A 14,905-nucleotide genomic window follows, 5' to 3' on the forward strand; every position below is an offset into this window, starting at 1 on the left:
TCGGTGGAGTGGTGGAAAGTCTCTGTCCCAAGGAGTGGGCGCAAGGGCTCCAGGTGCTCAGCGTTGGCTCCAGGAGGCACCTCTCCGCAGAGTATATGGTAATGGGATGGGGTTGAGGGTCCCCCGGTCCAGCGAGGCCAGAAACTGAACGGGCAGCGCGTCCCCCAAGGCAGTGCCAGGTGGGGCGGGGCAGGGCGCTCCTCCGATGACTGCATCGCCGCCTGTTTACCTCTGGCAAGTTTGCAGCGGCTCAGGGGCTGGGCAGGGCTGGGCTGTCCCGCTATGACGTCCGGCGCCCCGGACCCGGGGCCAAGGAGAAGAGGATCGGCTTCCATAAATAGCGCAAGAAGGGAGCGCACAGGGAGAAGAGCCGCCGCCGTCTAAGTCTTACGGGATCCCAGTCCAGAGTCGGAGCCAGACAGGGCTCAGCACAGCCCCGCTCGCTTTACACAGAGACCCCACTTCCCAGGACCTGGGCGCGGCCCCAGTCGCAGCCATGCCCTTATCTCCCTCCTGTGGGCTGCTTCTCGCCTTCGCCTGCCACCTCGTCGCCGGTCAGAGACAGGCACCAGTGGGTAAGCGGCGTTTGGGGATGCCCGGGCGCCACCAGCCCTCACATCTGGAGTCGATGGCTCGGCTCTTGCTGTTCAGGTCCCATTCTGTATCCACAGACCTGAGCAAATTTGAAGGTCTCCTCCAGACCTAAGATTTGGGAATACCCCAAGGAGTTCGGAGGGAGCATTCCTAGGCAATACTAACTGGTACCCTCGCGCCACCCCCCAAACCTCTGCAGCCAGTATGGGAGTGTGGTTCTCAGTGCATAGTTCAACGTTCACTGAGCCCTGGGAAGTTGTGGGGTTGTGGGGACAACCTCCGTGCCCTTGGGGTCCTCAAGGCTAGTCCATCCCTGTTCCCCTTGGAGCTCCAGCATCCTTGGTCTCTCTGAACTACTTTAGTTTGGAAGGGTCTCAGGGCTTTGGGAAGGGTGCTCTCCCTCACCCCAACCCTAACCCCAGAGACAGGCGTAGTGACCTGAGTCAGAGAGTGCCAGGCTGAGGCTCCAAGCAGCCTGGCCAACCCTCTAAGCTAGAACGCCAAGACTAAGGCACACACCCCTAGGCCGAGGGCTGAGGGAGAGGGATGTGATGGGGGGGGGCCCACAGGCGCCCAGGGAAAGGCTACACATTGAGGGGGAGCAGAGCTGAGGGTATCTTCAGCCCACCTGACAGTGGATTAAGCTTCAGTCTCTTGCTCCCACCAGAGTCCCTGACCTTTTCCACTACTGCCAACCCCTCACCTCAGCCCTCGCTCCCCCTCTTCCCACGGCTCCTGGTGAAAGCATGTGAGCCCTCAGTCGGGTCCTTGGCCCCTCCCAAGGACCCAGGTGTCTCCCCAAGGTGATGGAGTCTTCAGTACAGCTCCTGTCCCGCCTCCCTAGACTCCTAGTATTAGAATCCCCCTACAAAAGCAACGCCTTTCCTGGATACCCCAATACTCCGAGGCTCCTCCCAGCACTGCAACAGCATCCCTCTCTGCTCAGGGGGAGACGTGGCGCCCCAGATGCTCCGGGAGATGAAGGAGACCAATTTGGTGCTGCAGGAGGTGCGGGAGCTCCTGAAACAGCAGGTGAGGAGGCGGCCAGGGTGCTGGGGTCTCCCAGAGCCCCAGGGCTTCCTTTCCTCCCATGACCTGAATGGAAACACAGTCTAGTGCTAGCTTTTCATGGCAGGAAGGGCGGGGGAGGCGCAGCTCCTTTTCCCTTCTCTGGGGTCCTACTCATCAGGTAGGCTGTGGTTACCCGAACCTCCCTCATTCCTCCCCGAACACAAATTCTCTTCCTCATCGCTTCTTCCAGATTAAAGAAATCACCTTCCTGAAGAACACGGTGATGGAGTGTGATGCTTGTGGTGAGGGCCCAAGGGATGGGGTGGGGGACAAAGCCTGAGCAAGAAAAGCAGACCCAGAAAGACAGAGAAAGAGACAGGAGGGGTAGAAAGACAAAACAGACAAAAGAGACAGAGAACGGAAATCTGAGATGGGCAGAGGATAGGCAGAGGAAGGAGACATAGAGAAATAGAAGGGAAAAGAAAGGGGGGAAATGAGACAGATACCTAGAAATAAAGGCCAGGAGGGAGAGGAAGACAAAAAGAGAAGAGCAGTTAGACACCAGAAAGTTAGATCAAGGTGGGGGGGGGGGGGGGAGAGGGAGAGAGAGAGAGAGAGAGAGAGAGAGAGAGAGAGAGAGAGAGAGAGAGAGAGAGAGCAGACAGACTGACGGCACAGAAAAATAGGCACATAAATAGTTATAAAAACAGAGGCACAGAAAGGAGACTCAGAGACACACAGATAGGCACAGAGAGACAGAGAGAGACACAGAGAAAGAAAGACATACAGAGGAAAACATAGACGGGCACAGAGACAGAGACATAGTCACAGACAGAAACAGGGAGAAAGACAGATACAGAAACAGTGACACAGACACAGAGACACAGAGATAGACAGACACAGACACGCAGAGAGAAAGACATAGACGGACACAGACATAGAAACACGGACATAGACTCAGAGACAGAGATACATTCAGAGACAAGGAGACAGAGAGTCACAGAGATAGACACAGGCACAGACAAACAGAATCACAGAGTAAAAGCACCGCAGGCAGAGACTGTCTCATAGCCAGTGTAGCCCAGAGCACTGGATGGAGCGGGGTGGGGCGGGCGCGGGGGGAGGGGGAGCGGGAGGCTTGCGGGGTGTGGCCCTTGATTGGGCTCTGCCCCGTTCGCCCCGTCCAACCCAGGCATGCAGCCGGTGAGTAGCCCGTGGACTAGCGTGCGGCCGCTGAGCCGCTGTGAGCCCGACTCCTGCTTCCCTGGCGTCACCTGCACCGACACCCCGGGCGGCGGCTTTCGCTGTGGGCCCTGCCCTCCAGGCTATTCAGGCAACGGAACCCATTGCACCGACGTGAACGAGGTCCGTTGGATTTGGGCTGGGGGCAGGAGAGACTCAGGAGGGGGTGATGCGTCTGGGGGACCTGGGCTAGTCCTTGGTGACTCCCGCGCTCCTTACCTGGCGCATCCCTCCCCCAGTGTAACGCACACCCCTGCTACCCCCGGGTCCGCTGCATCAACACCAGCCCGGGATTCCGCTGTGAAGCCTGTCCCCCTGGATACAGCGGGCCCCCCCACGAGGGCGTGGGCCTGGCTTTCGCCAAGGCCAACAAGCAGGTGAGCATGCCTGATGTACGTGCCTAGGGGTGTGGGAGTCTGTGTCTGTCTCCTTGGGTCTGTATATCTCTCACCATTCACTGATGCAGACCATAAGAGGGCAAAGCAGGGTGTGTGTGGGGGGGGAGGTTGACTGGAGGGAGGGGTGGCTTAGTACTGTAGTATTAGGGGAGGAGGAGGCAGAGATTAAAACTAAATATAACATGAGAACTAAAAACGCCCTTAGAACACAGGATGTCAAAGCTGGGAGGGCCCTTAGAACTCGGGATGTCAGAACTGGGAGGACCCTTAGAACATAGCATCAGGGCTGGAAGGATCATAGAACGTGAGAGCTGGGAAAACCTGTAGAAATTATAAAGTCTAAATGCCTCATTTTTGTAGATCATGGCCCCAAGGCCCAGGGCTACACAGCTAGCCAATGGCAATGCCTATACTTGGATCCAGGTCTCTGGACTTCCAATACAAAGGTTCTACTGGGCCAAGCAGGCATTGAGGAATTGGATCCTTTACATCATATTCTGGCTGGTCCTTGAAGGTTGAATGGGTTAGGGTTTGACAGGCGTGGCTGGGAGTGAGCAGGAACAGCCTATGGGAATGGGGTTTGAAGAGGGAGAGAAGAGAGCTTGAGTAGCCAGTTAAAAGAGGAATAGAAATTCCAGACAGTAGGGGATGATATACCTGGGCAAAGATGGGTGTGGAGAGCTGGAATGAATTGAAAAGATGTAATAGAATGTAAATAGGTAAGAAAAATGCCCTAAATATGAGAGGTATCCAAAAGGAATGAGCTGCCTTGTAGGTAGTGAGTTCCCCGTCCCTAGAGGTGTTCGAAAGGAGATTAGATGAACAACTGTCAGAAGTGTTGTAGAGAAGATTCCTATTCAGGTATTGATTGCATTTACTGTCTCTAAGGTCCCTTCTAGCTCTGAGATTCTGCGGCCTGAGGATTGAGTGGGGGGGGGGAAGGGTTAGAATTGGGGGTCTTCAGGTATAATCATGCCTCATGCTTCCCACTCCAGGTCTGCACTGACATCAATGAGTGTGAGACTGGCCAGCACAACTGTGTCCCCAACTCTGTGTGCACCAACACTCGGGTAAGAGGGAAGGGAATGTGTCTGGGAGAGTAGGGAGGGACAAGGGGAAAGCGGGGAGGAGGGGATGAAGAAGTGGGGGGCAGTGTGGCAAGATGGGAAAACAGAGCCAGGCTGAAAGCATCTGGGGAAGGAGGAAGGGGTAGCAGGAGCAGGGAGTACCCCCTGGGGGGGAGAGGGGCAGAGGAAGGAACTCCAAGGTCTGCAGGAGGGGAGGAAGAGTCCCAGGGCCAGGCCATTAATGCTTTCCCTTCCCCTGGGTCCTGAGGCAGGGATCCTTCCAGTGTGGGCCCTGCAAGCCAGGCTTTGTGGGGGATCAGGCCTCTGGCTGCCAGAGAAAAGCCCAACGGATGTGTCCTAATGGGGAACCCAGTCCCTGCCATGAAAATGCTGACTGCATCCTGGAGAGGGACGGCTCTACCTCATGTGTGGTGAGGCCTGGGCCTGAGGGGTGGGGGAGTGTGTGTGAATAGGGCATTTACATACGGAAGGGGTGCTGGTGTCTGAGGAGAGGGGATGGGGTGGAAGGCAGAGAAGGGCCGTACAAGGGATGCACATATGTGTGAGGCCCTTCCATTGCTGGCCCTGGAAGACAGGCTTTGTGGGTGCATTGTGAGGTTCAGGCTGGGAGCTCAAGAAGGGACTGGGCAGGAGGAGGATGGGGAGGGGGAGAGGAATGTCTGTGAGGGCAGGCTGGACAGGGAGGAGTCACAGGGGTGTGCCTGTATGTGTGTTTGTGTGTAAATGGCGTGTGTGTGTGTGTGTGCATCTGTGAGTGTGTGTGTGTGTGCAGGCTCCTGGAGCCTGGGCTGGGAAGGCGTAGGGTGGCCAGACACTTGTCCACTTTTCCACTTTTCCTTTGCAGTGTGCGGTGGGCTGGGCTGGCAATGGGCTCATATGTGGTAAGGACACTGACCTGGACGGCTTTCCAGATGAGAAGCTACGGTGCCCAGATAGGAAGTGCCGAAAGGTGGGCTGGGAGAAGGGGCCCCTCCCCCTACTGTCCTCTTGGCTGTCCCCCTTCTCTCAGTCTCCCAGAATTCAGACCCTGCCACGATATCATTCCTCCTTCCAAACTTTTCCCTCCTTTCCCTACCCTGAAGAGGATCCCGCAGGTGGACAGGGCTTCAGAGGCCACCAAGTACAACTGCCACCCAAGCAGGGCTTCCCTCTGCAATATCCCTGGTCAGAGGTCAGACAGTCTGTGCTTGGAGACTTCCAGTGATGTGGAGCTCACTACCCCTCTAGCCAGCTCATTCGACCATTGGACACCTCGGATTATCAGGGAGTCTTTACATACCTAACCTATTCCACTGATCCACCACTCTATTTCTTAGCCAGTACCAAGCAGTTTTGATGATTGCTGCTTTATAACACAATTCGAAAGTCTTTACACTAGGCTGAAATCTGTCTCTCTGCTACTTGTGGCCCAGTGATGTCCCTCCATCTTTGTCGAATAATCTGTGACCCAGACATGCCCTCCGCCCTCCAACTGGTACTGATACAGAAGGCTTTTCTGAACTCAGGTCTCTTGATCTCCCCACCACTTCCTCCCTTGCCCTTCTGCCCCAGCCCCCAGGCTTCTGTCCCCTCCCAGGCTCACACCCTCATCCTTCCCCAGGATAACTGCCTAAAGGTGCCCAACTCGGGCCAAGAAGATGTGGACAAAGACGGCATCGGGGACGCCTGTGACCCAGACGCCGACGGGGACGGAGTCCTAAATGAGCAGGTGAGACGCAGGATGGGGTGGAGGGAGAAAGAAAGGCGAGTTGGGGGATGGACCTGGGAAGGAGGAGAGGAAGGGGGAGGTCCCAGACTCGGTATCCCTACACTGCTCTGGCCAGGCTCAGGCTCCTCCTCCCCTCCTCCCCTCCTCCCTCCAGGATAACTGTGTCCTGGTTCGGAATCCAGACCAGCGAAATACTGATGAAGACAAGTGGGGTGATGCCTGTGACAACTGCCGTGAGGACAAGAATGATGACCAGCGGGATGCGGACCAGGATGGTCAAGGGGACGCCTGTGACGATGACATTGATGGGGACCGTGAGTTTGGCTTGGAGCAGAAGGGGTGGGGGTGAGGGGCTGACGAGGCCCATGCGACCCTTTCCTTGCCTCCCCTGGCCTGGGACCGTTGGATAGACCTCAAACTCATGCAGCTGATAGGGTGCTGAAAACAGAGAACAGTCAGTCAACAAACAGCCAACAAGCACTTATTAAGCACTTACTATATGCCAGGCACTGTGCTAAATGCTGGGGATACAATGAAGAGCAAACATGATCCCCAGCCTCAAAGACCTTACAGGTCTTTTTATACATATAAATAATAAATAGGGTATATATGGACTAAATTGCACATAATCAACAGAAGAAAGGCACTAGCATTAAAGGGAGCCTTCAAAAGGCTTCTGCAAAAGGTAGAATTTTATTTATTTATTTTTCTTAATAGTATTTTATTTTTTCCAATTACATGTAAAGATAATCTTCAACATTCGTTTTTGTAAGATTTTGAGTTCCAAATTTTTCTCCCTCCCTCTCTTCCCTCTCCCCTCCCCAAAGACAGCAAGCAATCTGATGTAGGTTATACATATACAATCATGTTAAACATATTTCCACATTAGTCATGTTGTGAAAGAATAATCAGAACAAAAGGGAGAAACCATGAGAAAGAAAAAAACAAAAAACAAAAAAAAGTGAAAATGCTATGCTTCGATCTGCATTCAGACTCCACTGTGCTTTCTCTGGATGTGGTTACCCTTTTCCATCATGAGTCTTTTGGAGATGTTTAAGATCCTTGCACTGCTGAGAAAAGCTAAGTCTATCAAAGTCGGTCATCACACAATGTGGCTGTTACTGTGTACAATGTTCTGGTTCTGCTCACTTCACTCAGCATCAGTTCATGTAAGTCCTGAAGGTAGAACTTTAGCTGAGACTTAGAGGAAGCCAGGAAGTAGAGACGAGTAGGGAGAGCATTCCAGGTATGGGGGCAGTCAGGGAAAATGCCTGGAGTCTGGAGATGGAGGGCCTTGTGAGAGGAACAGCCCAGAGGCCAGGGTCACTGGCTATGAGTATGTGAAGGTGAGTAAGATGGAAAAAGGCTGGAAAGATAGGGAGGGACCAGGTTACAAAGGACTTTAAAAGCCAAACAGGAGAGATTATGTTTGATCCTGGAGGTAATAGGGAGCCACCACAATTTATTGCATAGGGGAGGTGACATGGTCAGAGCTGTACTTTAGGAAGATGACTTTGACAGCTGAGTGGAGGATGGACTGGAGTGGGCATTTGGACTTATGGCAGGCAGACCCATGAGCAGGCTACTGCAATAGTGCAGGCATGGGGTGAACACAAGTTCCCAAGTACACGATGGAGGGATGGAGGGATTTTCTTCCTCTGAAAAAGATCTAGAGGTTTTAGTGGACTGCAAGCTCAGTATGAGTCCACAGTGTCATATGGTGGCCTAGAAAGTGAATATGACCTTGGGCTGCATGGAGCTTGGGTTCCCATTGCCCTCTGTTAGGGTCTGGCCACATTTAGAGCACTGAGCTCAATTTGGAGTAACTTTGAGATGTTACAAAACTCAAAAAGGTGAAATCAATAGGCTTTGGCAACAGATTAAATATGGTTGGGAGGCCATGAGAGAGGGACGAAGTAAGATTTGAGTCTGAGGGACTAGGAAGATGGCAGTGCCCTTGACAGTAACAGGAAGTTGAAAGGGGTGGGGGCAGGGGGAAGGAGCAAGATGAGTTCAGTTTCAGATGTCTACTGGACAGCTGTTCAACGTGTCTTATTGGAGATTGGAGATTGGAGCCTGGACATTGGGAGAGAGATTAGCAGCATAGAGGTGAATCTTTTTCAGCTATGGGCTGGACCAGATGGTCTCTGAGGTTAGGATAGAGGCGACAAATCTCAAATCTTGTGATTCCATACAAAGAAGGCCAATGTCAGAGTCCTGGGGGACGCTCATGTGGAAGGAGTGTAAGGACAGGTTTGACAGGTAAGAGGAGAGGATGCCTATTTAAGTGGCGGGCATAGCAGACAGATCAATGAACTGGGAGGGAGGGAGGGAAACCTGAGTTTAAATTCCATCTATGATACTTACTAGCTGCCATTTAACCTCTCTCAGCCTCAGTTTAGCTATTTGTAAAATGGGCATAATAATAGCCCCTACCTCCCAGGTTTGTGAGGATCAAATGAAGTAACATATGTAAAACACTTGGCAAACCCTAAAGGGTTATATTTAAAGGCCAGCTAGATATTAGGAATGTCAATGGGATGCCCAAGAGTTGTAGTTGAGTGTCCAATACTTTAGGATGCACAGGGAGACCCCTGGGTTTTGGTAACTTTAGGGAAGCAGTTTCAGGGGAGCTTTGGGAATGGGACCCAGATTCCCAGTCTGGAGGCTCCTTGAGGGCAAAGACTCACATTTTGTCTTGTGCCCACAGCACCTCGCACAGTGCCTCAAATACATTAAATACTTAATAAATTCTTGTTGAATATTCTGGTGGTAAGAAAGTGGAGGTAAAAAAAAAAGAAAGTGGAGGTGTAGACAGGTGTAGAAGGAGAGATACAGAACAGAAATTCAAGAGGAAGCACAGTATATGAAAAGCAATTTTTAAGGATTTGAAAAAACTAGACATTTGTAATAATAACAGTAACAACTAATATTTACATAATGCTTTGGGGTTGCAAAGTGCTTTCCATATTTTATGCTTACAACCACCATCTGAGGTAGGTGCTATTAATTCTCCCATTTCACAGATGAGAAAACTGAGACTTGGAAAAGAGAAATGACTTGTCCAAGGTCTCACAGCTAGCGTGAGAGTTTTGATTCATACCATTTCACAGTTTAGTCCAGGGCTCTTTCAGCGCTGTCTCTAAGTGTAAGAGCCCACATCTGTCCTGGATGGTCTGACCTGTCCGAGAGGCTGGTCCACCGGGCTCCCAGGGTCCTCTAGCTTAAAGTTACTTCTAGTGGCTACCTCTTTCACCTCCCCACATCCTCCTCCAAACTGGCACCAGCATCGGCCCCTCCTGGTTCTTAGAGTAGCACCTCTCTTCTTCTTCTCCTCAGGGATCCAGAATGCTGCTGACAACTGTCCGAGGACCCCCAACCCAGACCAACGGGACAGTGATAGAGATGGGGTAGGAGATGCCTGTGATAACTGTCCACAGAAAAGCAATGCTGACCAGGTAAATCTCCCGACTAAGTGAGACTTTTCCTCTACAACAGTTGATCAGGCTAGAACCCTCCAAAGCCCACTGGTCCTTGACCAGGTTAGACCTCCCCCCAGCCTTGAGAATCGTCTAACCCGACCAGGTTAGACTTCCCCTCCTCCAATCTAGGACCCGGTCAAAACCTCCAGCTGATGATCAGGTTAGACCCCTCGTCACTCCCTGATCAGAGCAGATTCCCCACTCCCCTTTTCTTCATGAGATGAGCCCCTCAGCCTGGCCCTCAGAGAATAGATGCAAAGTTCCCAGAGTGGCTAGCTGGTGGCCTCATAGGAAAGGATTAGGTGGGAGGAGCTCAGTACACGGCCAGCTCTCCAAACACTTTGTGGGTTTTGTTTCCTCAGAAAGATGTGGATCATGACCTGGTAGGGGACGCGTGTGACAGTGACCAGGACCAGTAAGGAGCTGGGGGTCTATACAGCAGGGTGGAGGGAGGCCCAACTGGGTGAGGGCACTGGGGGTGGAGAAGAACACGGCTAGGAAGGGGCACAGCAGAGAGGCGTGAAGGTGTGGGGAGACAGCGGGACCTGCCTTCCTACAGGGATGGCGACGGGCACCAGGACTCTCGGGACAACTGCCCCACAGTGCCCAATAGCTCACAGCAAGACACCGATAAGGATGGGCAGGGCGATGCCTGCGACGATGACGATGACAATGATGGAATCCCAGACAGCCGTGCCCCAGGGCCGGACAATTGTCGCCTTGTCCCCAACCCGAACCAGGAGGACATTGACGGTGAGATGAGGGTGGGACAGGGGAGAGGTGTCTGTGGGAGGTTGGGGGGGGGGTCAGAGGCCCTTTGTCTCCAAGGAGAGAAAGGAGCTCCAGACAGAGGACTGAGAGGGTCTAGGATGGGAAGAGAAGATGAAGCCAGGCTTTGGGCTGGGAAGAGGGAGGAGAGTATGTGGTCATGAGTTAGAGAGCCAAAGGGATGTCTCCAGCTTGATCTTTGACCTGTGGTCTCATCCCTTGCCTCACCTCCCGGTCTGCAGGTGACGGCGTGGGCGATGTGTGTCAGGATGACTTTGATGCCGACAAGGTCGTGGACAAAATTGACGTGTGCCCAGAGAACGCAGAGGTCACCCTCACGGACTTCCGCGCCTTCCAGACTGTTGTTTTGGACCCTGAAGGAGATGCGCAGATAGACCCCAACTGGGTGGTTCTCAACCAGGTCTGTTTATTTGTCCAAGGGCAGGGCCTGAGGCCGACTGAGGAAGGGGAAGGGTTGGCCACGCCTTAGGAGAAGGGGAGGGAAGGGGTAGGGTCGCGGCTGTCGGGGGGCAGAGCCCAGCCTCAGTCTTTCCTACCCATCTTACCTTCTGCAGGGGATGGAGATTGTGCAGACGATGAACAGTGACCCAGGACTGGCTGTGGGTAAGCACAGGGCAAAGGTAGGGTGTGGGGCTGAGGCTGGGGCTTCCCTGATGCTGAGCCCAATACCTTCTCTGGGTACTGCCCTATTTCCCTTCCAGGCTACACAGCCTTCAACGGCGTGGACTTCGAAGGCACCTTCCACGTGAACACCCTCACAGATGACGACTATGCTGGCCTCATCTTTGGCTACCAGGACAGTTCCAGCTTCTACGTGGTCATGTGGAAGCAGATGGAACAGACGTATTGGCAGGCGAATCCCTTCAGAGCTGTGGCCGAACCTGGGATCCAGCTCAAGGTGGGCTCCCCAAACTTCTCCAAGGGACCCTCAAACACCCCAGGGACTTCTGAACCTCTCCCCAGGGACCCTACTTCCATTCTTCAGGAGCCCTCGACCCTCCCTACTATGGGTGCCCGACTCCTCCCCTGACTCCTCTAAACCCCTCCAGGGGCCTTCAAACTAACCCCCCAAGAGTCTCTAGGAAGCCCCTAGATCCTCTCTGCCCAGAAGACCTCCTAGACTCCAAATCTCTGTACCCCCAAGAGCCCCTAAAAAGACAACCTGAAGTCACTAAATCTACCCACTAATGATCCCCCACTGGCCACTGAACTGGACCCCCAAGGTACCTCGAGGACTCCCTCCAAATCTTCCCACCTGTGCTCAATCCCAAATTGTCACCAACCTCTTCATCTTCTTCTGCCATACTCTAACCAAAAACCTGATCTCAACTCCAAACTTCATCCTCTCACCTCCGTTCCCCCAAAAGTAACCTGGCTTCAGTACCCACATAACCTCCCTCTTTGTGATCACTGAAATACCATCCCAATTACTACCCAGAGGCCTATGGGAGAGTGGGCAACAAAATCTGACATTTCTGCCTCTTCCAAGTATATCCCTGCCCCCCTCCCCATGCCCCAACCCTAGTTTAGCCTAGTCTTAGGATCTCAGAGTTAGAATAAGAAGGGTCATCTAATCCAACCCCATCATTTAGCCGATGAAGAAACTGAGGTCCAGAGACATTAAATGCCTTGCTCACAGTCACAAGTAGCTATGCTGGGATTTGAACTCGGGTTTTCTGAGTCTCAACTGGTGTGCATTTCTGTGTCGGGTGGGTGTGTGCGGGGTAGGCAGTGAAGTCATCCACGGGGCCTGGAGAGCAGCTGAGGAACGCCCTCTGGCATACGGGGGACACAAATGATCAGGTGAAGCTCCTCTGGAAAGACCCACGGAACGTGGGCTGGAAGGACAAGACGTCCTATCGATGGTTCCTGCAGCACCGGCCACAAGTGGGCTACATTAGGTGAGTTTCAGACCCCGGTTGTGACCCAACCTCCACCTTCAACCCTGACTGTGGTTTTAACCCTTCACTCCAACCCAATCTTCAAGGCTAATCTAACCCTGACCCTAACCTTAGCCTCATCTTAGCCCAACCGAGGGCTAACCACTAATTTCTACCTTGACTCTAGCTGCAGTCCCAGTCTGACCCGCCCTTGATCTAGACCCAGCCCTGATTGTAACCTCTAACCTTTGACTCCAGAAACAACCCTTGAACCTGAAACCCAAAGCCAATGCATATAGGTCTCTGACTCTATTCCCAGTCTCATTGGAAACTCTAGTCCCTTCCCCCATCAAGGCTAGCACTATTCACCCCTTCTGGACTCTGGTTCCCCAGACATTCTCTCCCTCCCAACCCTGCCCAGCTCCCCCTCTCCTTCCCAGTATTGAGGGTGTGTGTGGGGGGGGGGGAAGATGATGGCTTCTCAGGGACCTGCCTGAGCCCTGTGCCCCCTCCCACCCCAGGGTCCGCTTTTATGAGGGGCCTGAACTTGTGGCTGATAGTAACGTGGTGCTGGACACGACCATGCGAGGAGGCCGCCTCGGCGTCTTCTGCTTTTCCCAGGAAAACATTATTTGGGCCAACCTCCGTTACCGATGTAATGGTATGAGGGGGATAGAGGGAGATGAACAGGGGACAGAGAACCATGGGTGGGGGAGAGACACACAGGAAGAGAGAGGAGTACCAGAGTCTTGGCAAGGGGAGGCACTCCAGAAGGGGGACCACGGGAGTATGTCCTGGCCCAAAAGGGCGTAGCTATCAGCGAAGCATCAAAGCCTGGGTGCAAACTGAAGACTTTACTCTGTGGTGTCCAGGAGAGGGGAGGGACGGGTACGGGCCCCAGTCTCACTGGCCCATGGGGCTCTTGACCTTGCAGACACCATTCCAGAAGACTATGAGGTCTATCGTCTGCAACATAACTAAAGCCAGAGGAAGGGGGTGGTCACCTGCTCCTGGCCAATGCCCCCCCAACCCCTGTACATACCACACCACTAACCCCCAGAGGGCTGCAGGAGATGAACCCGCTGGGCCCCCTACAGCAGCAGGCCCTCAGGCCAAGGTCAACCAGGTGGCCCCACGCAACGTCCTCAGTACCCTGTATTCCCTGGAACAAGGATGGGAGAGAGACCGTGGGGGCTACCATTCTCCCTCCCTGTGGACGGTGGGGGGGAGGGGGAAGGGAGCAAGCAGGAAGGACAATAAACATCTCAGTTCATTCCCACTGCTCCTGTCATCAGTCCTGGGTGGGGAGAGACCCTCCGGCCCCAGTGGCTTCCCACAGATTTTCTGGTTTATGACCACAAAGGCCTTCGCGTGTCCATCTGAGCGCTGACGATATATGTGTGTTTATATGCACATGCGTCTGCATGGGGGCGCCCCTGTGTGTGCCTGTGAGGATGTGGATGGAGCTAGGCGTGACTTTGGCACCACTCAGGAAGCCAGAAGAGAGAGGAAAAATCGACCAGCCAGAGACGAAAACATTTGAATTTTATTACATTTCCTTTACAAAGAATGCAAAGATACAAAGACAAAAGCGTCCACAGGAAAAAGAGAATGGGGCTGAAGTGGGGTGGGGCCAGGGAGCCTGGGTACAGTCCAGATGGGCTGGGCCAGGCAGGGCCGGGCGCCTGCAGCCTGGCCTGGGTGCAGACACAGACGGGGGTCACCTCCAAACTCCCACTTCTACCTACCAAGAAAGCAGAGCCCAGAAACCTCTGGAACCCCAGGGGGCTGGAGGGTGCGGACGATGGACAGAAGGGGTTTGCATATATCAGTGAGACCAGACACAAGTCCTCAGGTGCACAGACAAGTTGCTGAAGCCTCCAAGGGGCAGCTTGTCAACATTTCCAAATCCCATTCATTCCTCCCCCAGACTCCTTTTCCCGTTTGCTGGCCAGAGGCAATCAGTGGCTCGGTACTCCTGGGGATGGTCTAGGCCTCTCATACAGAACCACCTGGGTTGTCGGGCCCCCCCACCCGGTGGGGGAGTTAGGCCTCATTCGGAGTCTCAAGGAGACAAGGGCAGGGCCCAGCACCAACACTGACCTATCCCAGCCCCCCCAGTCAGCCAGGCCAAATGAAAATGAGGCCTCCCCCCAAGCCAGGATGGCCCTAGGATCAGGAAGAGGCGAGGTCAGCACCTGAAGGAGCCCTTCCCGGTAGGGTGAGGGGTTTGGAGGTGGTTGGGGTGGCTACACTGACCAGCCCCATTTCTCTGGATGTGGCCATGGGGGCTGAGGAGCAGTACTGAAGGCCTGACCAGCAGCTCCAGGGGCCTGGGACTTCTAGCCCTGCCCGCTCTGCCCTTGGGAAGCTTTCCATGTACCCTTTTTGCCTGATTGAGCTGGGGTCTCCTCAGGAGGCTTCCAGGGCTCCTGCCCTATCAGTTTGCTCCCCAATACCCTGGGCCCCGGGGCCCAGCTCTACACCACCTTAATTCCCTTGGGGGTAAAGGCTGGTCCCTCACCTAACCAAAGTGTGAGGAAGGATTGGGGGCAGGGGGATGGTGGGATTGGGACTATGATTTTCTCTACCTACGGACTCTCCCTTTCACCCAGTCCAAGTTCCTGCCACTGACTGGGCCTCAGCTGCTCCACTGGGAAAATGGGGAGAACCAGCCCCCAATTTCTAGCAAAGGAGCAGGGAAGGGACTTAA

At 53.8% G+C, this 14,905-nt stretch overlaps 1 protein-coding gene across 1 annotated transcript; it reads left to right on the top strand.

The window, feature by feature from the left end:
- The first annotated feature begins 405 nt into the window (after positions 1–405).
- LOC114032640 (cartilage oligomeric matrix protein-like) lies at positions 406–13,379 on the top strand. The gene is made up of 19 exons (XM_027848001.1): positions 406–575; positions 1,541–1,626; positions 1,856–1,907; positions 2,798–2,970; positions 3,087–3,224; positions 4,241–4,315; positions 4,585–4,743; positions 5,178–5,282; positions 5,934–6,041; positions 6,196–6,355; positions 9,381–9,499; positions 9,886–9,938; positions 10,083–10,276; positions 10,534–10,712; positions 10,867–10,915; positions 11,014–11,210; positions 12,041–12,213; positions 12,714–12,853; positions 13,127–13,379. Exons 1-19 carry the CDS (start codon positions 497–499, stop codon positions 13,171–13,173), a joined length of 2,286 nt encoding a protein of 761 aa, XP_027703802.1. The 5' UTR covers positions 406–496; the 3' UTR covers positions 13,174–13,379.
- Positions 13,380–14,905: the final 1,526 nt, after the last annotated feature.

Source organism: Vombatus ursinus, unplaced genomic scaffold (genome assembly GCF_900497805.2).
Source record: "Vombatus ursinus unplaced genomic scaffold, bare-nosed wombat genome assembly UNPS02005552.1, whole genome shotgun sequence".
Taxonomy (NCBI): Eukaryota; Metazoa; Chordata; class Mammalia; order Diprotodontia; family Vombatidae; genus Vombatus; species Vombatus ursinus.

Excerpts from the sequence above, each read along its gene's own strand:
- LOC114032640 (XM_027848001.1), top strand. The coding sequence starts at position 497 with ATGCCCTTATCTCCCTCCTGTGGGCTGCTTCTCGCCTTCGCCTGCCAC. Across the intron at positions 5,283-5,933 it reads CAGATAGGAAGTGCCGAAAG|GATAACTGCCTAAAGGTGCC; the intron begins GTGGGCTGGGAG and ends ATCCTTCCCCAG. Across the intron at positions 12,854-13,126 it reads CCTCCGTTACCGATGTAATG|ACACCATTCCAGAAGACTAT; the intron begins GTATGAGGGGGA and ends TTGACCTTGCAG.